The 27,056-nt window shown below is 42.4% G+C and overlaps 1 protein-coding gene across 5 annotated transcripts in view; it reads right to left on the bottom strand.

The window, feature by feature from the left end:
* Window positions 1–22,335: 22,335 nt before the first annotated feature.
* Window positions 22,336–27,056, bottom strand: part of CD47 (CD47 molecule) — a 50,652-nt gene continuing 45,931 nt past the window's right edge. For all 5 annotated transcript variants that reach the window (XM_035114493.2, XM_060273688.1, XM_060273690.1 and 2 more), the window contains one exon: window positions 22,336–25,699. In XM_035114493.2, coding sequence (XP_034970384.1) covers window positions 25,640–25,699 — 60 coding nt within the window. In that variant the 3' untranslated portion in view covers window positions 22,336–25,639. The remainder of the gene's footprint in view (window positions 25,700–27,056) is intronic.

Below are 27,056 nucleotides of genomic sequence, written 5' to 3'. Positions count from 1 at the left end.
GAGCTGGGGCAGAGCAACGGGAGCTCACCCCGTTGTGGGGATTTGAACCGCCGACTTTCTGATTGGCAAGCCCAAGAGGCCACAGTGCCACCCACATCCAGTCTAACCAGTACACCACAACGGCTCTCATATGCATGTGTGTGCAGTATCAGCCATCACACATTTTTACTGTTTGGAAGATATTTGTACCAGAAGCATTGAGGTTGAGAGACAAGCCTAAAGGGCAGTTGGCAGATCTATTGCGCAGGGACTTTCTAGCCCTTTGGCTTTAGGAGCCAAATAAATCAAGGCCAAGTAGATAACATGCTATTGGTGTTAAAAGTGTCTTTGTATTTAACATGCAGCTTTTTGGGTTTTTAAAGTGCAAATAGCATCAGTTTGTGTGTTTGAGGGGTGACAGCAGTGGTGATGGTTATTGGGATCATGGCAGGCATGAACTGCTGCAGTCCTCTGGCAATTAATTCTCTCCTCTAAAGCTGTTGCTTTCATGGAGGGGAAAGTGCTGCTCCTTGTGTGTGAGAGAGCCACAGAGAGCCCCTGTGCATTCAGTGGGGTAATGGCATAGCCAGGGACTGGTTCTTGCTCATTCTGGGCTCATAAACATGCTCACATGAGCATTTTAAAGCCCTAAATGACTCAGGGTCGAAGTATCTGAAATAGCGGCTCCTTCCCTTCAGAGCCTCTTGGGTTTAAGATCGACAGAGAGGGGGCGCCCTCTTGATAGTTCCACCTTCCTAAGAAGTTCAGTGGGTGGCTGCCCAGGAGAGGGCTTTCTCTGTGGCAGCCCCAAAATGGTGGAACAACCTCCTCACAGAAGGTGTCTAGCATCATTGTTGTATAGGCTCCATCATATGCTGAAGATACAGCTCCTTAGTGGCTGCTTCCAAATTTTGGAATTCCCTCCCTAGAAAAGCTAGACTGGCTCCCTCCTTGTCCTGCCACCAAAATATGAAGACGTTCTTCTTCCAGCAGGCTTTTGGGGACTGGTTTTAACGAAAGGGGTAGTGCTGTGCTGTTTCTATTGTAATAGTCTATATGGTTTTAATATATGTTTTAGTGGTTCTTAATTGTAAGCTGCCTTGAGTCCCGGAAAAGCAACTGTGTGTGTGTGTGTGTAAATAAATATATTTATAGAATGATAATGACAATCGCAATACACTGGCCTTTGATACCTGAGAAATATAATTTTAGAACCCACTCTATTTGCTTGATTATAATGTGTTTTAATGGTTTTCAATACTGTGTTTTTAAATGGTTTTAACCTGGTTTCACCTTCATGGTGAAAGGCAGGTAAGAAATACAATAAATACATTGGTAGATAATATATTTTAATTCACTTTTCTATTCCTATTGGGTGTTTTTATATATATATTAAAAAAAACCCATTGGAAAGGGTTGATACAAACTCAACTTTAACAGCAAAATAAAATGTCTCACTTTGAAAGCTACATGAAACTTCCAGGCTTTCATTTCATCATTAAAAATCCATCATCCTTTTTTCTCTTTTTGCTAGTGATGTCCCCAGGAGTATTTAGAGAAGCAAGCAGAGTGAGCCGAATAAAATAGTGATAAGTGAAAAATAAGCATGAACAAAAATATTCAAAAGCACATTATTCTGATGGCCAGCTCCAAAAGACTCGGGGAAGAGCCATCATTCAGGGATAGAGCATCTACCTTGTAGGCAGACTGTTGAAGGCCTCTCCAGGGAGGGCTGGGAGACAACCCTGTCTGAAATCCCAGAGAGCTGCTGCCAGTCAGTGGGTGAATACTGAGCTATAAGGACCGATGGTCTGACTTGGTATAAGGCAGCTTCCTATGTTCCTATCATATCAGCAAAGAAGCATGGAGGGTCATAGTATCAGAAGGTCTCTTCCTGCTCACAGGGCCAACACAACGTACTGTATCTGGTTGTAACTCAGCAGAGACTCTTATCCTATGTCCATGACCAGCTGAACCTCTGAGGCGGTCAGGAAAAGTGCCCCCTGATGGGCTCTGTCTAACATCACTTCCCCTCCTCACAAGTAGCCTTAACAGTGGCAGGAGCAGCAAGTGGGCCAGTTAGGCAAAAGAGTGGACAAAAGTGGGCCGCCATCTGCATCCTATGTGCATGTGGCAATACTTTCATATAGACGTAAAGGTAAAGGTAAAGGTAAAGGGACCCCTGACCATTAGGTCCAGTCGTGACCGACTCTGGGGTTGTGTGCTCATCTCACATTATTGGCCGAGGGAGCCGGCGTATAGCTTCCAGGTCATGTGGCCAGCATGACAAAGCCACTTCTGGTGAACCAGAGCAGCACACGGAAACACCGTTTACCTTCCCGCTGTTACGGTTCCTATTTATCTACTTGCATTTTGACGTGCTTTCGAACTGCTAGGTTGGCAGGAGCTGGTACCGAGCAACGGGAGCTCACACCGTCACAGGGATTCGAACCGCCGACCTTCTGATCAGCAAGCCCTAGGCTCAGTGGTTTAACCCACAGCGCCACCTGGGTCCCATATAAACGTAAAAGACTGTAATTAAAACAGTAACAATATATATTAGGTAAAAAAGGTAAAGGACCCCTGACAGTTAAGTCCAGTCATGAACAACTCTGGGGTTGCAGCGCTCATCTTGCTTTACTGGCCAAGGGAACCGACGTTTGTCCGCAGACAGTTTTTCCCGGTCATGTGATCAGCATGACTAAGTCGCTTCTGGCAAAACCAGAGCAGTGCACAGAAATGCCATTTACCTTCCCGCCGGAGCGGTACCTATTTATCTACTTGTACTTTGAGGTGCTTTCAAACTGCTAGGTTGGCAGGAGCTGGGACTGAGCAACGGGAGCTCACCCCATCGCGGGAATTCGAACCACCGCCCTTCCGATTGGCAAGCCGTAGGCTCAGTGGTTTAGACCACAGCGCCACCCACATCCCTCCTTTGGCTTTAGGAGCCCAAAACACTGTGACGGAAACCAGAGCGCACAGAAATGCCCACCCACATCCCCGCTATCCATGTGATGCTGACACAAACCCTACACTAACACTCTGCATCAGAACGAAAGAACAGCACTCCCCATTTCCCTCTCTTTCTCCCCTCTCTTTTCCCCCAGTTGCAAGATGCCTATAACAAAAATGAATGTGGATTTTACTTTACCTACATGTGCGGTAGGCTAGATCCTACATACACTCACACACCTCTCTTTCCCTTCCTTGTCCAGCGAAGCAAGCTGCATGATCAGAGTTCAAGGGCACAGACCAGCCAGGCAAAAACCCTCCAGGAGGGTTGCCCAATGTGGGGCTCAAACCCACAGTTCTGAGATTAAGAGTCTCGCACTCTGCCAACTGAGCTATCCCAGGGATGGATGATTCGCATGTACACCTGTTCTCCTTGCCCTTTTGAACCTGGGTCTTCCCTGGAATTGTACGTAAGAGCTTATTCCACTCACCTCCAGTAGGCCTGACTAGTCTCTCCAAATCCTGACTGTACTCCTTTCTTTTCGGGGGTTTTCTTGCAGTAGTCACTAGGCAACTTTATCTTATTTCCAGCAACCTCTGACTGTGCTGCTGTTCTATCACCGTGAACTGCTTCTGAACCTATGTTTTGTTTATCATTGCTTACTTCCAACATGGCTTCCTGCCTCACCTTTGACACTCCTCCCTGCACACACACTGCTTGCTTGCCTCTCCTGTTCCTGCTTTCTGCTTATTCACCTGGATTTTGTCCCTTCTGCTGCAAAGCCTTACACCAGGCATCCCCAAACTGCAGCCCTCCAGATGTTCTGGCCTACAACTCCCATGATTACCAGACCTTTAGAAGGCATCTCAAGGCAGCCCTGTTTAGGGAAGCTTTTAATGTTGGATGGATTTCTGTATTTTAGAATTTCTGTTTTTTTGGAAGCCGCCCAGAGTGGCTGGGGGAACCCGGCCAGATGGGCGGGGTATAAATAATAAATTATTATTATTATTATTATGATCCCTAGCTAACAGGACCAGTGGTCGGGGAAGATGGGAATTGTAGTACAAAACATCTGGAGGGCCGAAGTTTGGGGATGCCTGCCTTACACCCATGCTCCTTCAGTGAGTTTCATCAGTCCCACAAAGGGCTTTTGGGAAGCAGAGAGGAGGGATGGTGAACGGAGCTGTCAAGCTCATCTCTCCTTAAGAGCCACCTGACCCACTGTCCCTTCAAGGTATGAAGAAGACTAGCAGTGAGAGCCAGAAACAGCAGCATCTCTGGAGAAACATCTACCAGGGCATGTTGCCATTTTTCAAGTACTCAACTTTGAGGGATGTCTTAATAAGACCCCCAGAGTCTTGAAGCCTGGGGCATAGTAGCTGAAGCCTGCTTTATATTAGGGGTGCCACTGTCCTCATCCCCAGTCACAGCTAGTATTAACAATTCAGCCGACACACGTACCACCAAACATTATTGTTCCAAAGGCTGTGAGAGCATCGAACACTTGCTACGGGAACTGTCTGCTGCCCTGACATTAATGTAAGAGTTTAATCATCCTCATCAGAAGTAAAGAGTAAAAATAAACAAGCATAATAATGTTCTCTTTGTAACGAATCAAGGCACCAGAGAGGATGCAAGGAATGCTTATCTCCAGTTATTTTGCAGGTGGGACAAACCTACCGTATTTTGCAATCTCTCTCTTCTGTAATCTCTATGATGCACCCACAAAACAGTTTTGAGGAGAGATGCATTTGGTGCACATCAAGCACTTACAGTCCCTACAGGCCTGGACCTTCATTTCATCCCAGCTCCCAGCCAACCTCATGGGCAGTGATGACCACAAGACCAGCATAAGCTGGCAATTTGCAAAACTGAAGTTGCATCACGACCCTTTCCAAAATGGTTTTGTGAGAAATCCTTACAGTTTAGTATGGAAATGCTGACTAGGTGTGGGAAATGGGATCTGATTGGAAGGCTGGTCCTGAGCTCCCCTCAACACCCCATGTGCCACTTTGGCATGTGGGTAGGGCTGCCCAACTGCCAATCACCTTTCTTCCTTTTCAGCCTGGCTGGAACTATGCTGGTACCATCAATCGAGTAAGCTCTGCTTTGCTAGGAAAGGGTTGGCTGCACTCAGGAACTCTCACCGGGAGCTCCCAAGCGGAACCAATCTGACCACGTCTTGCATTGGGTGCCTAATGTAAAATATGCCAAATACAAGTCTCCTGCGAAAGAACAATGGAGAGTGCACTTAAAGGTGCCTGATTGTTTCTTTGCATCTGCATCATATCTGATGTCATATATGATGTCAGATGTGGGGCAAATTGGCATGGCTGGGAGAAAACTGCCTTATGGGCCATATTAGGAGCCATGTTGGTCCTAATTAGGTGCTCAAATGGGACAATCCCCACCACTACTAACTTTAGAGCAGGCATCCCCGAACTTCGGCCCTCCAGATGTTTTGGACTAGAGTTCCCATCATCCCTGAACACTGGTCCTCTTAGCTAGGGATCATGGGAGTTGTAGGCCAAAACATCTGGAGGGCCGCAGTTTGGGGGTGCCTGCTTTAGAGCAATACACAGTTGTCTGAGTCCCTCATAGGTTCCATTCAACCCCCTCCCCTCCAGTAAGACATATTGGTATTAAAAGATAGTTAGCTAAAGGTATATTTGACAGATTCTGGGTAGGATTTTACCAACTATTTCAAACTCACAATGGGCGTTTATCAGTGATATTCTATGATTACATGAAACTGTCATGGGCCAGGAGTCAGCTTCGCCTGCTGAACAGCTGCCTGAAGGGGGAGAAGGGGGAGTGAATCCACCTGCAGCTGCTCAGCCTTCAAGGACACAGAGGAGATGGCACTGATGAGACCCAGCTGGCTTCAGCCTTCTTAAACAGAGCTTCCAGCAGCAGTCAAACGCTGGAAGCAACACTTGTAGTTCCTGCCTCTACCTTGCTGCTTGCTCATCTTGACCCTGGACCCCACGATCATCAGATTCCCTGATCCCTGGACTGTCTGACCTCGTGGATTGCTGTTCGCTTGACCCTAGGACTGGGCCTGGCTTTGGATGCTGCCTCTGCCTCCAGGCATGTACATCTCAGAGACTCTTCTCTCTGGCTGGCCTCTCACTCCCCTGAGTTCTGCATGCTGCTGCTCAGCAACAAGACTATGACAGAAACACCAGTAGCCTTTGTGTCATGAAATACTCTGATTCAGACCAGGCGTGGGAGGCACTTGAGGAAATGGACTCTGAATGGGAAAGGGAGGGGATGACACAGCAGTGCAAAACCTTTTGATAGCTGCCCCCACCAGGATCTGCTGATGAGGCAGGTGTTCCAGAGGCTGCCTCTCCTTCATCTGTGAAGAACAGAAATCCATTGGAGACTAGGGAGGCCATTTCCCTGCCAGAGGGTGAGGAAGATTCTTCTGTGACAGAGTGGGAACATTGAGAGTGGGAAGTTGGCTGAGGGAGAGGCAGCACAGTGAAAGAAAGAGAAGGCTTGCTCCTCTTAGGCAGAGCACCTGTATTCAGACCAAGAGGTTCTGCAGACAAAGGTATTCTCACCAGCAACTGGGCATTCGCCGCCTCTGCTTGGCAGGAGGGCAGGGAAACTCATTAGAACAACCTCACTGCTCCTGTGCTGTCTTGGAAGCCTTGTTACTGATCTTGGGCCCCTGAACCTAGGAACCCTTTATTGATTGTTGTGCTCCCTTTGCTTTTTAAGAGCATCTGGACTATATGCTGCTCTTTCCACAACACTGAGTTTGTACCATGAGTCTGCTATAATAAATATTCACTTCTTTACTTACAAGAAAGTACACCAGTTGTCATTTTGAAGCAGGAGTCAGGACATGTTGACTGATGTGGGAGAGGGGAAGGATTGTCTATGGATAGCTCTCACAGGACCAGGGGCATTGTCAGAGCATTGGTCAGTGTTTCCTATACAATCAGTGGCTTTCCAATGTTTTAGATGGGGGTCATGCACACAGCCCTGCTAGAGTTCAAACCTGGGACATATACAGGCAAAGTGTGTGCCCTACTCACCAAGGAACAATGCAGTCTTTCATCCCTTTTGGAATTCATGATTCTCATGTTAAACAGCGCAAAGCAGTGTGAGGAGTTTGCACGTCTATCATGCTTTATATATCGAGCAAACAAACCACCTTGTTCAATTCCTCCTTTTCCAGCGAATTGAAAATCTACCCAGCATTTTAACTAAATGTTGTTTTCTCAGTGTTAAATCAAACTAGACCTTGAGCAAAAGGCAGAGATGGCATCTGTCTTAATTTTAGAGTAGCAAAAGGGAGATATATTTAGGGCAATATAATGGAAGATTCGGTTGTAATTCTGGAGACAAATAGCAGCACTGATTAACAGTGCTGCAAACTGGATGGATGTACTGATCACTTAAAGCTGGGGTGATATTTGGACACAGTGCAAATCTCTTCTGAAGCAGAACAATACCTTTATTGAACCCAGAGGTTCTTCTCTATGAGAGGCTTGTGTTGTTTGGCTTTAAATCCAGCATTTGACTGATCATCATAACAGGGAGGGAGGGGCAAAACTCATCTGGGCCATTTTGGCTACTAGCTTGGGTGGGAGTGTTGTTTTGGGTTATTTGGGGGGTGTTTATCTGCCTTGTCACATGTGTGTCTTTCCCCCTCTACACTCTGTATAGCTTTGCATGGAAATTTATATGCCAGAGTTGCTAAATAGGAGGCGACTTGCTCTGTATCAGAGCTGGTGAACTAGTGTCCCTATAGATGCTGCAGGATTGCAACTCCCATCAACCTTTACCTGTGGCAGATTGGCAAGGGCTGATGGGAGTTGTCATCCAACAAAATTTGGCAGACCGCAGGTCCCCCATCTCCGCCCTTAAACTCATGTTTGTGTGCTGTACACCTCCGCTCCTGTCCATGTATAAATGAACAGTCTATAATTATTGGTGTTAACCACCTTGAGGATTGATTGGCAGGAAGATGGCATAGGCCTTTTCTAATTAGTTAGTTAGGAAAAGAAACCAAGACATCAGCTTTCCCTTGGCATATAGCACAAAATAGCACAAACGGTTAGTGTTAATACTGTAAGACATCTAGACTGGGTGGAAGGGAGCAAGGCAGGGGAAAGTGGTAAGAACTCCTTTTGTCTTTGCTCCCTGGTAGTCCCTTGGTGTTGTCATGTTGGGGCAGAACCATGTTGCGAAGTGAGTAGAAGCTGTTGCGGACGGTTGCCATCCAGTTAGACTGCTACAAAAACGGCAGTGCTGAGGCGAAGGGAACTTGGGATTGCAATGAGGGTACCCTCTTTGAAGTGTTTCTTTAGTGCTTCTTGTGTACACTGAAATGTCTGATGGTACCATGGTGGAGTTACCAAGGAATCTTTTGGTGGGAGAGAGCAACCAGGATGAGAGCCAAATCAATGTTGGGAACCCTACATCTTTCTGATTGAAGGGTGGCAATTCATTTTGTTTTTGTTGCAATTCTGACAGTGAACAGTTTGGCTGTATCCTGGTGTTTTTGCCATAGATTTGTGGAAGGATACTGGAGTGATTAGGTCAGGCATCCCCAAACTGCTGCCCTCCAGATGTTTTGGCCTACAACTCCCATGATCCCTAGCTAACAGGACCAGTGGTCAGGGAAGATGGGAATTGTAGTCCAAAACATCTGGAGGGCCAAAGTTTGGGGATGCCTGGATTAGGTGCATGAGTGTGAAGTGTTGCAAGTAGACTGGGGTGAGCGATATTGAATGGATAGCATTGTATGATCTGTGTGGATGGAAGACAGATTTTGGGTGTGATGTGTATGTGTTAGTGGGGTGACTGTTTTATATTATGAGCCTTGGCAAGAGAGAGGCTGAAGAAGGAAGAGAACCCTGACTCTTAAGATGCTTTCAAAATGTGCTGCTATGGTTTTGTTTTGAGTGGATTTTGTTTACTTTATATTGCATTGCCATGTAGTTTTGTTTTATATTGTAGTTGCTCTGTTTCCTTGTTTGTTATATATACATATTGCATTTGTTGTTTAGCTAACCGCTTAGAAGCTGTCTTTATGAAGCTATATCTAAAGTTATGAAATACAGCAACAATAGTAAGCAAGAGTAGATTGTTCATTCTCACAAGGGATTAAAGTAAGTAGCAGGGTTCCCCAAGTCTAAAATGAAACGGGTGGTTCTTAACTAAGTCTATATTCTGTTAAGGTGGCCAACTTTGTGGGCAACATTGAATTATTTGGGGGAGGTGTAGTTTGCTAAGAGATTCCAAAGGATCTCTCCAAACTGGGTGAACAGACAACAAAATGTTAAGTGTGATTCAGTATACACAAGTGCAAAGTGATGTGCTTTGGGGCAGAAACTCCTAGCCATGTGTATGTTGATGAAATCTATGTTGGAAGTGACTAGCATTATGATGGACAGCTCAATGAAAATGACAACCCAGTGTGTGAAGGTTGTGAGCAAGGTAAATTCCATACTTGGGATAATTAAGAAAGGGATTACCAAGAAAGCTGCCAAGATTTTAATGTCTTTATCAAATTAGACGGTGTGGCCATAACTGCAATTCTATGTACATTGCTAGTTGCTGCAGCTCTTAAAGGGACAATGTTCTGCTGGGAAAGGTGCAGAAAAGGGCAAACAAAATGATCAGGGTGTTTGAGCAACTTCCCTAGGGAAAAGGAAAGGTATCGGTCTGAAAGCATACACTTCTGAAGCTGAGGAGGCTGGTGGTCTGGTCAGTGAATGGATGTGTGACCACTTGGGATCAAAATTTATGTCACCTTGGATTCCGTGATGGAAGAAAAGGTGGGATATAAAGACAGGGGGTGGTGGTGTAGAAAAAGTTAGTAGGAGGCACGATAGAGGTATATAAAATGATGGATAAAAAGAGTATAAAATGATACTCTTAATACTAGAACCCAATTAAGTTGAATGATGGGCGGTTCAGAGACAAAAAATAAATACTTCCTTCATGCAGCACTGTGTCACAATATGATGTCCACGAATGCAGAAGACTTTAAAATAGGTGACATACAAATAGAATAAGATTAGATAAATGATGGATATCATGATGACTATATATTCCCTCAATGATCTGAGAAATCTTATCTCAGAATACTGAGGAACAACAACAAGTGGGCTTTTGCCCTCATGTCCTTCCTGTGGATTTCCCATAAGCCTCTGGTTGGCCACTGTGGGGAACAGGATGTTGGACCAGATGAGCTTTTGATGTGATCCAGCCGGGCTCCTCTGGTGTCCTTAAGCCTTATGTAGATGTGCTTCTTTGATTCTAGTCTGTGCATCAGCTGAAAGGGATAGAGTCTATTAGAACAAAGGGAATGAAGTAGCAGTATTATAGGATGCAAATAAAGCGCTGCAACTAGCTCAAACTTGGTTGTTGCAAATCTTCATCTGGCAGAAGGCATATACCTTCTAGAAGAGTTAAGTGAGTGGCCTGTTAAAAGCTCAGCATGGCAGTGATAATAGTGCACTAGTGGAAACCATAATTTACTGTTACTGATACCGAACAGCTCAGTATTCATATTAAACCAGTGATGTAGAAGGAACATTACCTTATTATTTCATGGGCCATATTTATTTTAGACTAGCTGACCTGGCCACGCGTTGCTGTGGTTCTTTCCTGTGACCCCCCCACCCTGTCCCGATCCATGACGTATCCTGCCCCTCCTCCCTCCACCCCGGCTCATCCCTGTGTTTCGGTAGGATACCCTTCCCTCTGTTGTCCCTGGGGAGTGTTGGCCCCTCCCCCTGTATCTCCATACCTTGGCCCCCACCCTTCAAAAAGGAACTGTTAGGTTCTGGGTTCTATTTCCCAGAATGCACTTTTGTCTGAACCCTCTGTTGTCCCTGGGGAGTGTTGGCCCCTACCCCCGGTATCTTCCTACATTGGCCCCCAGCCTTGGAGAAGGAGCTGTCAGTTTCTGGGTTCCATTTCCCAGTATTTACTTTTGTCTGAGCCCTCTGTTGTCCCCTCCCCCCTGTGTCTCCATACATTGGCCCCTGTGCACGCATCGTGAACATTTCTATATATTTAGCAGCAAAGTCAGTCCTCCGGGAATATGCAGGTAGCCTTGGAATGGACAGCACATGGAAGAATCCCGACCAAGCCTATGAAGAGGCGTGTAGTGGTGATAGGGGATTCCCTACTGAGGGGTACAGAAGCAGTGATCTGTGGGCCTGACAAGATGTCTCGAGAGGTGTGCTGTCTACCCGGGGCCAAGATCAAAGATGTAACAGAACGGCTGCAAGGAATCATAAAACCCACCGACAAATACCCCTTCCTTATGGTGCATGTGGGAACCAATGACACTGCAAGCCATAGCCTACAGAAGATTAAAAGTGATTATGAGGCTCTGGGCAGGAAGTTGAAGCAATTAAATGCACAAATTGTCATCTCATCTGTCCTCCCAGTTGAACGACATGGCCCAGGGAGAGAGAGAAAAATAGGGGAAGTGAACAACTGGCTTCGCAAATGGTGCAAACAGGAACGGTTTGGATTCTTAGATCACGGTCTGCAGTTTCTTGAAGATGGACTTCTGGCAGGTGATGGGCTGCACCTCACAAAAGTTGGGAGGAATGTTTTTGCCATGAAACTCAAAAAACCTCATCAGGAGGGCTTTAAACTGACTTATATGGGGGAGGGAGACAGTGGTCCTGAGGGTAGGAGTCTATCAAGTTCTGAAGATGTTCATCCAAATGTCAAGGACCAAATGGAGCAAAAAGCACGCAGACCTAGTGGTGGAAGGAAAATATCCTTAAATAAGAGGCACGGGGGAATGATAAATGGTCTTCAATGTCTGTATACTAATGCACAGAGCATGGGAAATAAACAAGATGAACTTGAGCTCTTGGTACAGCAAACTAAATATGACATAATAGGCATTACTGAAACCTGGTGGGATGAGTCTCATGATTGGAATGTACAAATAGAGGGATACAATCTATTTCAGAGAAATAGACCAAACAGGAGAGGAGGAGTAGTAGCGTTATATGTCAGGGATGTGTATACCTGTGAAGAGATCCAGGATTTAAAACTTCAAAGCCAAGTTGAGAGTATCTGGGTCAAAAGTAAGGGAGAGAAAAATAACAGTGATCTCATTGTGGGAGTTTACTATAGACCCCCAAGCCAAACTGAGGACACAGATGAAGCCTTCCTGGAACAGATGACCAGGCATTCAAAAGGAGGTGAGATAGTAGTAATGGGGGATTTCAACTATCCTGATATTTGTTGGATGTCAAACTCAGCCAAGAGCATAAGGTCGAACAGATTCCTCACTGGCCTTGCAGACAATTTCATTGTCCAGAAAGTGGGAGAAGCAACAAGAGGATCAGCCATTTTAGATCTGGTCCTAACCAATAGTGATGACCTCATTAGTGGGGTAGATGTGGCAGGATCATTAGGTGGGAGTGATCATGCTCTTCTGGAGTTTATTGTTCAGCGGAAAGGAGCAACCAAGCATACTAAGACTCAAATCCTAGACTTTAAGAAAGCCGACTTCAGAAAACTTAGGGAAACGCTGGGTGAGATCCCATGGACAGAAATACTAAAAGGGAAGGGAGTTCACGATGGTTGGGAGTTTGTTAAAAGAGAGACATTAAAAGCACAACTTCAGGCAATACCAATGAGACGGAAACATGGAAGGTGCCTAAAGAAGCCAGGGTGTTTAAGTTGCTTGGTTGATGATGATGTCATTTGGTTTGTGGGTGTGGCTTAGATTTCACAGGAAGGGAGGGGGTGTACTGTGGGAGGAATTCCACTTGAGGGCGCTGATTGACTTGGTGGAAAAGCGGGTCAAATCCTGCCGAGGTGTGTGATTTGAGGTTTTTCATGTCCCCTACAACCCTCGGGGAGTGGCCTGGATCGTTGTGTCAAAATTTCAGGACCATCGGTCAAGCGGTTACGGAGAACATAGCGGCCGGCAATTTCAAGATTTTTACATTTTTATATATATAGATTAAAATTAAAACCAACGTAAACTATGAAGGACATAAACGTTATGATCCTTGATGTTCTATTGCCATTTTGATACAAGCTCAGAGAAATGATCCATCCATTTAACTAAGAACTGCCCATTTGAAAATAAAAATGGAGTCAAGAAAAGTCGAGAATGTGCAATAATTGTGTCACTTCTCCATCTCCATGCTAAAGTTACCAAACAGCTAATTATTATGGGCTGACAGTTGTATCTCTTCAGTTTCCTCTATAAACCAGTAAAATGAAGCTGGTGATGCAAGTCAATTTATCATTCATGGTGCCGTTCATGCCAATTTAGCTGCACCAAAATCAGCTTAAATGCACTCAAATGCAAGTAACTGAACAGTATAACTGTTCATTTTAAAGAAGCACACTCAGCATTGAATAAGGACAATTAGCATTCAAGATCTCAGGCCTCTATTTGTGTGCAATCAATACAACACCAGCAGTCCCAATCTTTTATTGTTGCTGTTGAGTTTACAAAATAATGTGATGCTGTTTTCTTTTTTGTTCGCTCCAAAACAACATTACAGACGTGGAACTGGTGGCTGTGCATGAACTTCTCTGTTATTTGCAAGGGAACAGACAGGCTTTGTGAAAGGGCAGAAATCTTATTTTCTAATTGCCTGAGAGTAATAATGGGATCTGGTCCAGACACCCCAGTACATGGCAGCCAATATAATAGCTGTACATTCAAACTTTGTCTGCCCTATCCTGCTGCCACCCTGCCTCCACTCGGCCCATTTCTGTACCATGCAATGGCTCTCCAACATCAGAAAGGCTCTGAAACTGAGTTGCGCTTTGTGGCCCTTGTCACTGGGGCATTTTTCCAGCTGGAACTTGCCAGAACTCAGTTCCGGCACCTCTCAGTTGGGCGCCATTGCCATTCTAAGAGAACAAGGGAAGTGTTCATGGTGAGTTTTGGCCCCTCTTTTGCTAGAAAAAACAGCACTGCTTATTACTCAGGGCATAACTCATTCTTAGCATAGACAGCCCCAAGAAGATGGAAATAAATTGTGTGCCTGGAGAAGGTAAAGTAACAGGAGACAGGAAGCATTAAAATATATATAGTTGCACCACACAACTAGCCAATCACTTTCTGTATTAATAAAATAATAATAAACCTTATTAACAGTAGGAGTTAGCAAGTTTTAAAATTATTATTTTATTAATACAGGGATTTTTCAGCTCAGGACTTACAGCTGACAGTCTGCTGGGCAGGTAGTTCTTCTTTGCAGCCTGTGGCTTTTTGTTAGAATCTGGTCGATTTTAGCTTCCTTTTAAATCTTGGGGTGTTTTTTTTAAGCTTATTTTTCTTTTCTTATAATGAAAACTTTTAAGCTGCAATGCTGGTTAAATGTCAACACAACACACAAGAAACAGAGAAAGTGGAGTAAAGAAACCTTGAGCCTAATCCAACTTAATGGTTTTGTGGAGCCATTTATTTTTCCCAGAGATATTAATAAAAAAAATGAAAAGAAGCTGGTGCAATAAACACTTCAACATACTTGTCACACATTACTTTGCCTGCCCAGAAGGCAACACTAGGCAATTGTCTAGCCCAGCATTTAATAGAGGGTTAACATTTTTGTTGAAGCAACATTGAAAAGAAAATCCTTTGCCGGAGCAGAAGTTAATGCAACCACTTCTGTTGTTGTAGGAACAGCAGAGAGCCTTGATGTAAAAAAGGGTCTTTATATTAGATGCTATCTGAAGACAAGGAGTGTCCGATCCCAGTGCGACACAGTCAACATCAGGTAGATTAGTCTTGCTATTCACCCTTCACTTATTTGTTAACATCCATTCAGTTCCTTGTCATACAGTGGTAAATAATTCCACCTCTCCAGCTGAGGAACTCACTCTTCAAATATTTGTGCTTGGCTCAGAGTCACCAAATCATGTTCATCGTTGTCTACGGAGAACAGCTTTTGAAATATTGATAAATGGCTGCTGAATTATTAAACCTCCTCAAATTATAGCATATTTGAGTCAATTTAATAAAGAGAAGTTTAATACCATAAGTATTTTCAGCAGCACTGTTAGTATTTATGCAAGTGGGGCTAGGAAATCAACATCCCTTGTGATTTTTATAAAAGATGATGGATCAGTGGAGCATTCACCAGGAGAGCTTGTTCTTCATGGATGGTACTAATCACTTCGTAAAATGCAGAGCTTCCCTCCACAGACCAACACTTGATGCATTAAAGAAAGCAGCTTGGCTCCTTTCGTCTAATGCTGCTCATTAGACTGTGGGTGGCATGGTTCAAGGCTATCAATTTTGAATGGAGAGAATAGTTACAGGTTTTAAAAATCATACCATTAGTGCCTTGCACCCGAGAGAGCTTTGAGCCTGTGTTTCTCTCACAGCAGCCTTTTATGGCATGTAGTGGACAAGCCCCTTTCGAAACTGAAGCAACTTTCAAAGGCATTGTATGATATGAGAGATCTGTTCAAAGTGAGGGTGGGGCAAAGGAGGGCAGGAGCGCAGGGATACACGCACACAACTCATTGGATTCTGGTCACTGTGTTTATTATGCAGGCCTAATTTATTTTTAGGGAATGTTGATCTTTTGATACACGCTGATAAATCACTATTTCTGTTCCACCAGAAAGCATAGGAATTTAAAAATGTATTTGTGGGTATTTTTGCATTATAGATTCTCTCCCTCTATTAAAACCCATGCATTTTATATGGGGGTGGGGTGAGAAAGAAAGGAATAAGGGGTGCCAGTTTGACAAAAAAATAATAGGCAGTGTAAGAGGAAAGGCACCTGAAAGAGAGAACTAATTAGAAGACTTGAGGTATAAACTTTGGTTTAAATGGTGAATATTAAGTAAGGGCTGCCCATCTTCACACCTTATGCTGAGTTTTGGCCATTTCTTGGTATCTTGAGATCAGCGTTTGAAACTCCCATTGTTCTAGGTGTGTTTTGCGACAGGGAATTTCATTAACGTGAGCAGTTTGTGAGCTCTGGGTGCAGTACTGTGCCTAAGATTTCAGATTAAAACTGCAGAGTGAAAGGAAAGGAGGACCTTTTTCTGCCTCCCCCCTTCCAGCCACTCTCTGAAGACTGGAGAAGAGACCCTCTTAAGAATATTAGGGGGGCAGTCAGGGGAAGCATAGCTTTGTTTTTTGAAGTCTTCACAAGACTGTGTGAAAAATGAATATAAGATTTTAGCTGCAGTTCATTCATTCTCAGCTTTGTATTCTTGTTATAAAAAAGTTTGCCTAGATAGTCCATTATTGCGCCCATAACCTAGGCATAATGTGCCATTTAGCTCCTAGCTTTCATATCTCGGTTTCTAACACTGCTTGAGATACCTTGCCCCACTCCAGCCGAGGAGACAACTTGCAGCCTTGAGTAGAAGCTAGGCTGTGCATTAGGTGGAAACGTTTTGTGAGGAAGGCAAACAGTTGGGTTCTTTCTTAAAACACAACTTGTTTCCTGCAGGTTGCCTTCTTTCCCCTCCAGCTGGCCCCTTCCCACTTTTCTTTCTCACTCCAGCCCAATACCTTGCCTGCCTTCCCCAAGCTACATGCCACCACCACCACAACCTTAAGCCTCCATTTTGCCTACTCTGAATCATAAATTCTAAGCACACCACAAGAGTTTCTACTTCAGACAGTGGAAATGTAGGTAGGAAACATGCCTTCCTGAAAGTGCCTTTCATAAAGCAATAGAAATTACTATCTATCTATCTATCTATCTATCTATCTATCTATCTATCTATATGACATTGAGATACCGTTCATCTTTCTAGGCAGCTCACTGTTGCTGTGCTGATCACCCTTTCACATGTCATTAGAAACCATTCATGGATATAGTGCTGTGCTATCAATGCTGGTATTCCTATTAATATTAAATTAATAACACTCAACTTTTAGTTTCCATTCCCTCCCTTTTTACTAATTGCTCTCTGTTTAAAATTAATATCAATATGTTTCATTACGCATTTGTAGCAAGCCATCCGGGGACCTAATTTAGGCCTGCAATTCAAGGTGTTACTATGGCAATGGTATAATAAATTGGGAAGCTGCCGCCAAATATTTGGATTGTTAGTTCAAACTGAATGAGTTCTAGACCCCTGGCCTCACCCCTTGGCTGCTCATCCCAAAACTTCTACTCAAGAGCTTAATTGCCTTTTCACTCCTGCAGTGCACAGCTCATCTTGTAAGGTCTGTGTGAGTTTACCTCTCAACTCAGTGCCTCCTTCACGCCTCTCTCAAACCTAGAGCCTCTTGGGCCTTTAGCCACCTTCTTGCATGTTTTGCCATTCCTGTTCCCTCTTGGGTTTCCTCTGCCGTGTGCTACAACTCTTTCTGTCCCCCCCTTTTTTTTGTCTCAGTCAAATGGACTTATCACTTCCCTCACAGAAGCTGCTGTTTTGTCAACCTTCTCCGCAGCTCAAAAGATCAGAATCCCTCTCATGGTTCTCCTGGCTGCTGCCCCTTTATGGAGGCTCCTAGGGGGAGGATGGGACATGATGGAAACAGCCACCCACCCCAAACAACAGAGTCTCTCCGTCCCTCCCCCTTGGAGTTACTACTGCAGCTTACACAAATCTTTCCCTTTGAGAAACAGGGAAGACAAGGACAGCTCTGAACAAACAAGACATTTCACTATACACAATCGGTATGGAGATAAAATGGACAAAAGCAGCAATACATCTTTGTCGTGGAAGGCTGTGCATATCGCACATTCAGTACTTGGTGAAGGGGAAAATGTGGGTTGGATGTGGGCTTCCCGTGAGCTGAACTTCGCTCTAGGGATGCCCTCACTTTCTTAAGAGGAAAGGAGGTAGTCAGTCAGTGGAGCTTTGCCTCACTTGCTCTATCTAGATAAATTGCTCACATCAGTTAAAATCAGGGTACACTCTGCAGCCATCACCACAACTTTTTCATGAACCAACTTCCCACCAGCACTATTACCAGAGAGAAGCTTTAGAAGGCAAGGGAGATGTTGGCATCACCCCATTATAAAATGGGGTACACTTTTTGCGCCAGAGCTGGAAGTTTATGTATCCACTGTTCTGATTAACAGCTTCTCCTCCTGATGTTTTGCTGAACAGCAGAGAATGGCAAAACATCAATAGACATTCAAGCTTTGACTTGAACCTCAGGTCACTCCATTATCCACAGGATGACACCGTCTTCCTAATGGGAAAGACAGACTATGCAGAGTGCATTGGCATATGAATTTACAGGTCTCTAAAGCATTGATTTACTGTTACTGATGTAGCGTGCGACACCGACATATGCCAAACTTCTCCTGCAAATGCAGCCGACAACTTTCTGCATTCACATAAACATGAAAAAGCTATTCAGCATGCTTAATAAAGGGGGGGGGGGTTCCCGCTGTCTTACAGATGCAGTTTCTATGGAAGATTCAGTGCTTTCAAAATTCAAACTTGGTTTATTTTAGTAACAATACTGATGAAAATGTCTTCTGCTTTTCCAGAGTTTTGATATATCACTGCATGTAATAAAATGGTGCTTAATTGAGTACCAAGGGATGTGACCTCAATCACCCCTTACAGCAACGTTGGGCGGGCCATGTGAGAATGGTGGTTACACACAAAGGCAATACCAGTTTAATATATTGCGGTTTTGAAACTGACACCTCCAGAAAGGAGGTTTTCATGCTTTTAGCATAATCTTCGAGTATGTTTTTCCTTTGGGTAAATGATGAAGAGCAGCAGAATTCCGAATGGATTTGAACATTACTTGCTGAGGCACACACAAGTTCCGATGAGGCAAGCATTTAAACTATGAACACTAATTTCTTTCATTAAGAATAAATAAAGTGTACATCTTACAAAACATGGTTCCCAAGTCATCTCTATTGAAATGGGCTTTTTAAGAAAACAAAATCACTTCCCCTTGTTTACTTGAAAGTCTATTTGATCATTTATGTAATACCTCTAAAAATGAAACTCTATAATTTGCTCCCATTTTTCTAACTACAGCTAGTATCTGATTTGACCAATGCTGGGCCGGCTTGATTTTTTAAATTGTTGCCAGTATTTTGTTCCTTTTAAATATATGTGCTTGGATCAGGCTTCCTCAACCTCGGCCCTCCAGATGTTTTTGGCCTACAACTCCCATTATCCCTAGCTAGCAGGACCAGTGGTCAGGGATGATGGGAATTGTAGTCTCAAAACATCTGGAGGGCTGAGTTTGAGGAAACCTGGCCTGGATACTATGCTGCTCCTCTATTTACAGAAGGGAAAGTGATTTCCTTCAAGTGTCTTGCCCATCACCATTTCCAAGGGGCACTTGAACCCCAGCAACAGATTTTGGGGGACACGGGACTGCAAAGGAAAAGGTTTAAGGGAGGCAAGAAATGCCTGTTCTCTTCACAGAAGGATAGTTGCACCTTCCTATACCTGGCATAGTGAGTATGTCATACCATTGTAAAAAACGTGCTAAGAGCCTTTCAAGGCTGAAGATCGCAGAGGTTGCATTCATGCGTCAGCTTATTTGGTTTTCCTGAAGTTTCCCTGTTCATTTCTGCATTGTGAGATTTCACACAACGTAAAAGCCACTTGAGTAAATATATAGTGCAAGTTTAGTGCTCATTTCCATGTTATTTGCAAGAGGATTTTTTCTTTCTTTCTGGAAACAAGTAACATGGAAATGAGTACAGTCATACCGTGGTTTTACGCCTCAGTTTGGGTATTTTCAGTTTAAGTACTCCGCGGACCCATCTGGAATGGATTAATCCACTTTCCATTACTTTCAATGGGAAAGTTCGCTTCAGGTTAAGTACGCTTCAGTTTAAGTACTCCACGGACCGTCTGGAACAGATTAATCCACTTTCCATTACTTTCAGTGGGAAAGTTCGCTTCAGGTTAAGTACACTTCAGGTTAAGTACAGACTTCCGGAACCAATTGTGCTGGTAAACAGAGGTACCACTGTACTAAACTTGTGCCATATTCAGCTATATTCCCAGCAGTGGCTTTTGCATTGCACAGAAGTAAAATACAATAGAGAAATTAACAGATAAGGAAATGTTGGGAAAACAAAATTAATTGCATGCTAAGGCCCAGAGACCCAGTTGCTCCCTGTGTAATGAAATAAGAAGACCAGACAGCAGCATATAATGTATGGGGGGGTTCAAATACGGTACAACTTTGTTGGTTACAGATGTGGTTTGGCATAGGCGTTGGGTGAAGCCATTTATTTAACTCCAGCGCATCTGCTGGGAGTCTTCCTAAGGGTCAACCACATTATGGGTGGGGAGCTATGACCTACATAAAATAGGGGTCGCCCCTGAGGGGTCCCTGCTGGAGTTCTGTGGCCCTAGCTCCCATCTGGGTGTCAAACAGAATTAACTCCTCACAGAGCCCTTTAATGGGATACCCTTAACCAAGGAAGGGCAAGCAGAGGCTACAACCTCCCCTCCAGCCAAGACTAAGGCTTACCCAATGCCTAACCTCACAAAGTTGTGATGACTGCTATGAGGTGGGCAAAAACCCAAGTGGCTGGTGCCAATTTGTCAAGTGGAAAAATTGAATATGGCAGCCGACAGTGGCCATAGCAAGGTCTAGCATGAAAGCAGCAGCATGTGGGAAAAGGGGTGACCTGTGGTCAGGCTACTGAGTCATTTCCCTGACTCTCAAGATGTATTAAAAATGTGCTGTCAAGTTTATGCTTTTTAAGAATTTTATCGTTTTATTTGGTACTGTAGATTAACTCTTGACGTTTTGTTTTTTCAGATATGCTGTAAGCCACCCAGAGTGACTGGAGAAATCATAATTTATAGTTTCATTATTAATTTGTGGTTTTTTTTTGTAAACTACTTGGAAATTGTTCTGTTATTAAATGATATATAAATGTATAAAATAAATAATTTAATGGATTAGCCAAGTCCCATGTATGCTTATGGTAATATTGGAAAGCTAATGCTGCATGCCTGACAGGAAAGTAAAGGCAGAAAATGTAAGCATGTGAAGTGGGAATTCAGAAAATTGCAATATAAGACAGTCAAGTTTAAAAAAATAATGGAGGGAGTGGGAGAAAGAGAAACATCAGCAGAAGGTTAGAAACAGTTTGGGCTGAAATTTTTAATGAATAAAACACATCAAGATTTGCATTTTTATTTTGTTGCTCTTGGCAGCAAAGGATTGGGTGTTTTTTTTATTTAAAAAATCTAAAATTCTAAGGAAGCTTTTATACTACAAATGCCAATAGGATGGAGAAGTTCAGGAAACATTCACCTGAATTTTCTGTGTTGCTTCGGTTACAAGGTCACCTACACTTCACATACCTTATATTTTCCCTTGTAAAATATATAAATAGTTCAATCTCCAACAATATATTCTGAAGCATGAGGTGAATCAGACTCTAAATTTTATTTAAAACTGAAATGTTAATGGTTGGGATCTACAGCTGTTACCACCAGGCATTCTACCTTTGAAATCTCCTTTGCCTTCTCTCCTCCATTTTCCTACCAATAAATTATGCCCAGCCCAAACAGACCTCCTTGTCACTATATGAACTCCTCAAACCTTGCCTACAAAAACACCAAGATGTCCCAGGCATAATAAAAGATTTGCTTTTATGGAAGCGCTTCTGAATAATTTTTAACCTGAGAAGGGATGCGCCATAAAAGTAATTGCTAAAAGGTATGAATCTGACAAGCATCTGATCTGAAAATAGTTTTTCCTTCATAGGTCTTGCTGATGTTTCTCAGGCCAAGTAAATAAAAAGTTAGCCAGCTCCCCCTCCCACCCCATAATGCTATAACATGCCTTGAATGATTAATGTGCATTACCAACTTCAGTGTCTTAAAATGCACACCACCATGGTCTCTCCACAGCATAGAAGAGAGCATTTTACACTTTGCAAAGTTATTTCCATTATATTTACACTAGCTCCCAGAAATTTAATTATTTAAGGGTTTTTTTCTTTGCATGGTTTTAAAGAAATTTCAACATTTAGTGCTAATATGCTAATTTAGAACATAGCATTGAACTCACCAGCTGAAAACTGTGTCACTGACATTTCTGTTTTAATTTTAATATATTTTCAATGGAAAAGGGGGCATGGTTAAGCATATTGTTAAAAACTGAATTAGTAACAATTTGCAACAAAATTTTCAGCGTTAATTTGAAAGAAAAGTAGCCTAGCAGGCCTAAAAATAATTGTTGGTAACTTTGAGGACGCAAGGAGAAAGACAAAAAAAAATTAAAACACTTTTATTTTAATTATATAGCTATGTTCAATAAATAAAAACACACTGTTAAGTTTAAAAGACTGAAGATTTTTTCCAAATGGTCAAACAACAAAGATTTGGCATTATATTTATACAAAAAGAAAAAGAAAACCCCAATCACAAGTATTAAAACAGCCATAACCACTTTGGTTTCTTAAACATCGGGGAAAATAAAGGACTAGTTTAGGAAAACCTTCTCTTCTGAATGACGGCCAAATGAAATTTAAAGCACAGGACCCTCTTGTACATGTTATGATGTTCTCAAAAGGGCATAATCAGAATCAAAGTCTTTCTGTAAGACGAAGGAATATTTATTTATAGGAAAGAATTTGGCTTTACCCGTGTGTGGGCTACATAAGTTGTCTTTAGTGCTTTTTCAAACAAAATCATACAGTCTTGCAAGGCAAACAGCAGGACTAGACTCAAATTCAAATATAGCATGGAATGAATCTGCAGAATTCTCATTTTCTGCATGCTCCAGAAATGAGATGCATCAGCAATGAATCAACTTACTACGATGCTACGGAACACATGGACCGATCACCAACGAATGGGATATATTGAATTTTGTTTTGCATTCAGGATGGCGGACCTCAAACACATGCACAATAGTATCTTAATTTTTAAAAAGAGAGATCCAAGATCCCAAACCTTAAGAATTAAAGTCAATGTACAAGCTTCCCACCTAATCCTGCCATCTTTACATGAATATTCACAATCTTCAAATACCTACCTCAGTTAGGGGCAGACATGAGAATGTAGCCCTTTTACCCAGTTTGGTAGTTATCAGGGGATCAAACAATAGTAACCAGAAATCTAAGAATAAATTTTGGAAACCAGTATAGGAATATGAGCATTGAAAACGCTATCAGAGTAATAACAAAAAGCAAAGCAAATATTAAAAAATCAGACGAACTGCATCAGATCTTTCTAATAAGCCCCTTTATTCAGGCAAATGTTTTGCTCATTAACTGCTGTAGTTAATGGGGCAATGAGTGGGGTGTGGGGAACTTGCCTTTAGCATCATCAGGCCTTCAGCTACTCAAGAGGTCTATGCTAGGTAGATGTGAAACATTGTTTATTTGAGGGGTGGGGGCTATCAGGAGACTGACCAAAAGTCTCACTGAACATTTTAATAAAGAGCATTTCATGGAATTGACCTGAACTTACAAAAGGGAGACTCTACAATTTAGGGGCTCAGAATGCTATGTTTCAATTGAATTAATCTTGCAGTATATTTAAAGTGGATAGATTCTTATTGGGAAGGTGCAGAAGGGCACACAATGCTTTTTAAATGCAATTTCTTGAATGCAGTCTACACAGAATATTTTAGTGGGATGGAAACAGGAATACAGTTCCTTAAATCCTCTTGCATAAAGGGGGGGGGGTTATTGGTTTGTTTCTGTTCTTTTGAATTATGTATTTTGTGTGTTTTTTATATTGTAATTATATATTGTGAACTGCCCTGAGATCTTTGGATATAGGGTAGTATATAAAATGTAATAAAAATAAATAATAAATCCTATATATGTAAATAACTGAAAGACGAGATCACAGAAATCATAGTTTCAAAAAATTGCAGCTTAACTTGGAATGCTAGCAACCTATAGACCAAAAAAGAACAACTCCTGTTTCTGCACATAAGTTTCTGGCAGCTGCAGGAGATGGAAAAGAAATAGGATTTAATTAACATAAGTGTTATGGGATGAGTCTCAGCTTCATGAACATTAAAGGACTACTACATTCAGCAGTGTAGAAATTGGGATTTGTGCCACGAAAGCTGAACTCGGTCCTTAATTTTAAAGAGCATTTTAATTAAAGAATAGGAAAAAAGAGAAAGTTACTTTGACTACAATACCGATCACCAAAGCACACAAAGAATTACAGTATATACAGCAGGAATACTAACAGGAAGTGCGTGGATGGGACTTTTGTGATCATCTGAGTGAGTTGGAAACCAGGCTCTTATTTAGAAAAGACTAATGATGATAGTTTTTCAAAAATATTATAATACAAACAATATCTGTTCATCTTGTAATGTATCCACTCACATTCACACCACATAGGGTATGAACAGTGCTTAATATAAATAGTTTTCTCATTTGAATATTGTTTATCTATTTGTTATAGAAAACTTCAAAAAGATAAGATTAGAATTAGGCTGTTTTTGCACATTGTGCCCAACTGGCTTAGAGTGAACATGAGGCCTCCCAGGGAGGAAGGAGATCACAGTTATTTTACCCTCCTCTGGTCATTCTGCTGCTGGACCACACTGCACTAAGCCATATTTTGACTCACCATGCCATCTAACCCAGGCTCGTGGTTTAACTCTTATCAAAACTAATGATGAGCTGCAAGTAAAGTTTGTTTTTGGTTTGCAGTTTGCCCTGCAGAACTAAACTTCAAGCCTGAGATGGGACAACATGCTAAGCCACACCATGTCTTGGGCAAGGTGCGCCAATGCAGCAGCAAAACAACTAGGGAAGAGCAAGGCAGTTATCATCCCCTCCCTGGGAGCCTGCATACCCAGGCCATAGTACTTTTTTGTGTAATGTGAACTAGGTCAGTGTGTAAAAGCAAGATGGAAAAAATAGCATCGTTTATCATGCAGTACAAAGATTTGTGTAAGTGGTCCCATTGATTTATCCTCTGTGACCCTGCAATAACTTTCAATCATATCAATGCTAGCTTAAGTTTAACCTCTTCTAAATATAGGGCCAGTACTGGCCATGTTGCAGGCTACCAGGAAAATGGCATTAGTTTCATAATATAAATCAGCTTTCACCAACCCGGTACCCCTCCAGATGTTTTGGAATGTGACTCCTATCAGCTACATCCAGCATGGCTGTGTGGCTGGTGCTGATGGAGAGTTGTAGTTCAACACACTTGAGGGACAACTGGGTTGGGAAAGGTCGAGCAAATACATTAGCATTGAACAGTTATATATACAAAAAGGTAAAAAAGAAAAAGGTAGAAAAAGAAAGAATGAGAACTGCAGGCTCAAGAGCAACTCTTCTGCTTCCCTTCCTTCAACACTGCTCCCTAGTTTTGAGGGTAGGAGTGCTACTTCATGTAGGAAGTAGCTGCTGTATAGCATCGCAGAAATTGGCCCAGGACAGAAAGGCAGTAATGTGCCAGACAGTTATGTTGGAAAGTAGTCCTTTCATGAAGTCTGGTCTTTATGAAAAGTGGCAGTTCAACTTTATTCCGAGAAGTGCAGCACTAGAGACACAAAATGGTGGGTAAGAGAGAGAGAGGGAGGGAGGGAGAGAGAGAGAGAGTCCTTTGTATTCTTTCCCTCATCTACCCGAAAAGGAGAGAAATAAAAATAAAAATAAACTCACGTGCATACACTCATTTCTCTTTTAAACCTTACTACAACTCCTGTGACTATAAAGTTACCTCATAAGTCATTACAACACTTTTCCACACATGCAAAACAACTAATTTCCTGATTTTCTTTTTCTTTGAGTAGTGCATCATCAAGGCCACGGTGTATCAACAAAAGTCTTTCTCCACTTGTTTCCATGTCCATTGCCAGACTGCTTTAATTCTTTGCTGGGAAGGGAAAAATAAATCACAAAATTATTATCTGAAATTTGGGAGACTTTAAAAACAGTTAAATCTGGTAAATCGAGTAAATGCTTTCAGAACTTAAGGTAGGGTTGCTTGAGATAGCAGTAATAGTCAGTTTACTTCTAACAGAGACCTGGAGCATAAAGAGTGTTCTTCAGTTAGTGTAACAAGAAAGAGTTATGCTAACACCATCAATAAAAGGGGTGACTATATTCCTTGCAAGACTGTCCATGATGCCGGTTGACATTGGAGACCAGCTTCTTAAGACAGGGTAGTGGAACCAAAAAGGTCAAACTGTGGCAGATCTTCAGTGGACATTCCATTTGGACTCGCTCATTCTTAGTTAAAAATCAAGAAGACATTGGGATGACAGCATAATTTTTGTGTGGTTGAACTGTTTTCTGACTGAAGGGAATATAAAGACAGACAAAGCACTGACAAGAGAGTATGAAGAGGACAGCCACAAGTCCAGACTGAGTATTTCAGCCTAGTCTACATCAAAAGGTTGCTGTGAAGGGGGGGGAAACGGGGAGGGGGAGCCTTGAGCTCCTTGCAAAAAAGGCAGGATATAAATTGAATAATATTGTCCTCTTATTTTACACTTCAAGTATCCCTATTGACTCTTTAACACAGTACAAGTGGGGTTTAATGAATTTTCCTTGCTTTCTCATTGAATCTAGTGTTAAGAAGATGCACAAACATTTGGAACAAACAGATTAAACACTCATGATTATCTCATTGATGAATTGCTTGAATGGCTAAGACCTAATTACTTGCAAGTTCAGTTGCAGTCCTAGATTAATTAATCTTGATTCCCATGAAATGGATTTAGTTTAAACAGAAGCCACTGAACTGAATAGCAAGCCAGAGATTAATGAAGTACATAAAACATGAACACTTATTTCCCACCCTGCTCAATTCCCTGTGGATTAATAACAAAATTAGGAAAATCAGTATTTTTAGTAAGCATTAGTCTAACAGACTGATCACATCCACCGCCAATACTATTTTGCCTTTATTTATAAAGGAAGGAAATTAATGTAAAAAAAACAGGAATAAAGTGGCAATTCAAAACCACACTCTCTATATAAACATAGGTTAGCACCTGCGATTGTTTGCTGTCTTCTTTACCGAAGTCAGTGGCAGTAGTAAGAATATTGGTAATTTACACCCCAATATTCTAACATGGAGGGGTGTTCATGGTCAGGGTTCCTGACCACCAGCTAAACAATGTTGCAGGAAACTCTTCCCCCTGACCCTGTGTGTACCTGGCAACTTTGCCTGTAGACCATTCACAGCCAAGTGGAATCTGCGGCAAACCTTGCACAGTAGAAGGTCC

The sequence above is a fragment of the Zootoca vivipara genome, chromosome 4 (genome assembly GCF_963506605.1).
Source record: "Zootoca vivipara chromosome 4, rZooViv1.1, whole genome shotgun sequence".
NCBI lineage: Eukaryota > Metazoa > Chordata > Lepidosauria > Squamata > Lacertidae > Zootoca > Zootoca vivipara.
This window is presented reverse-complemented; position numbering and strand designations above follow the sequence as displayed.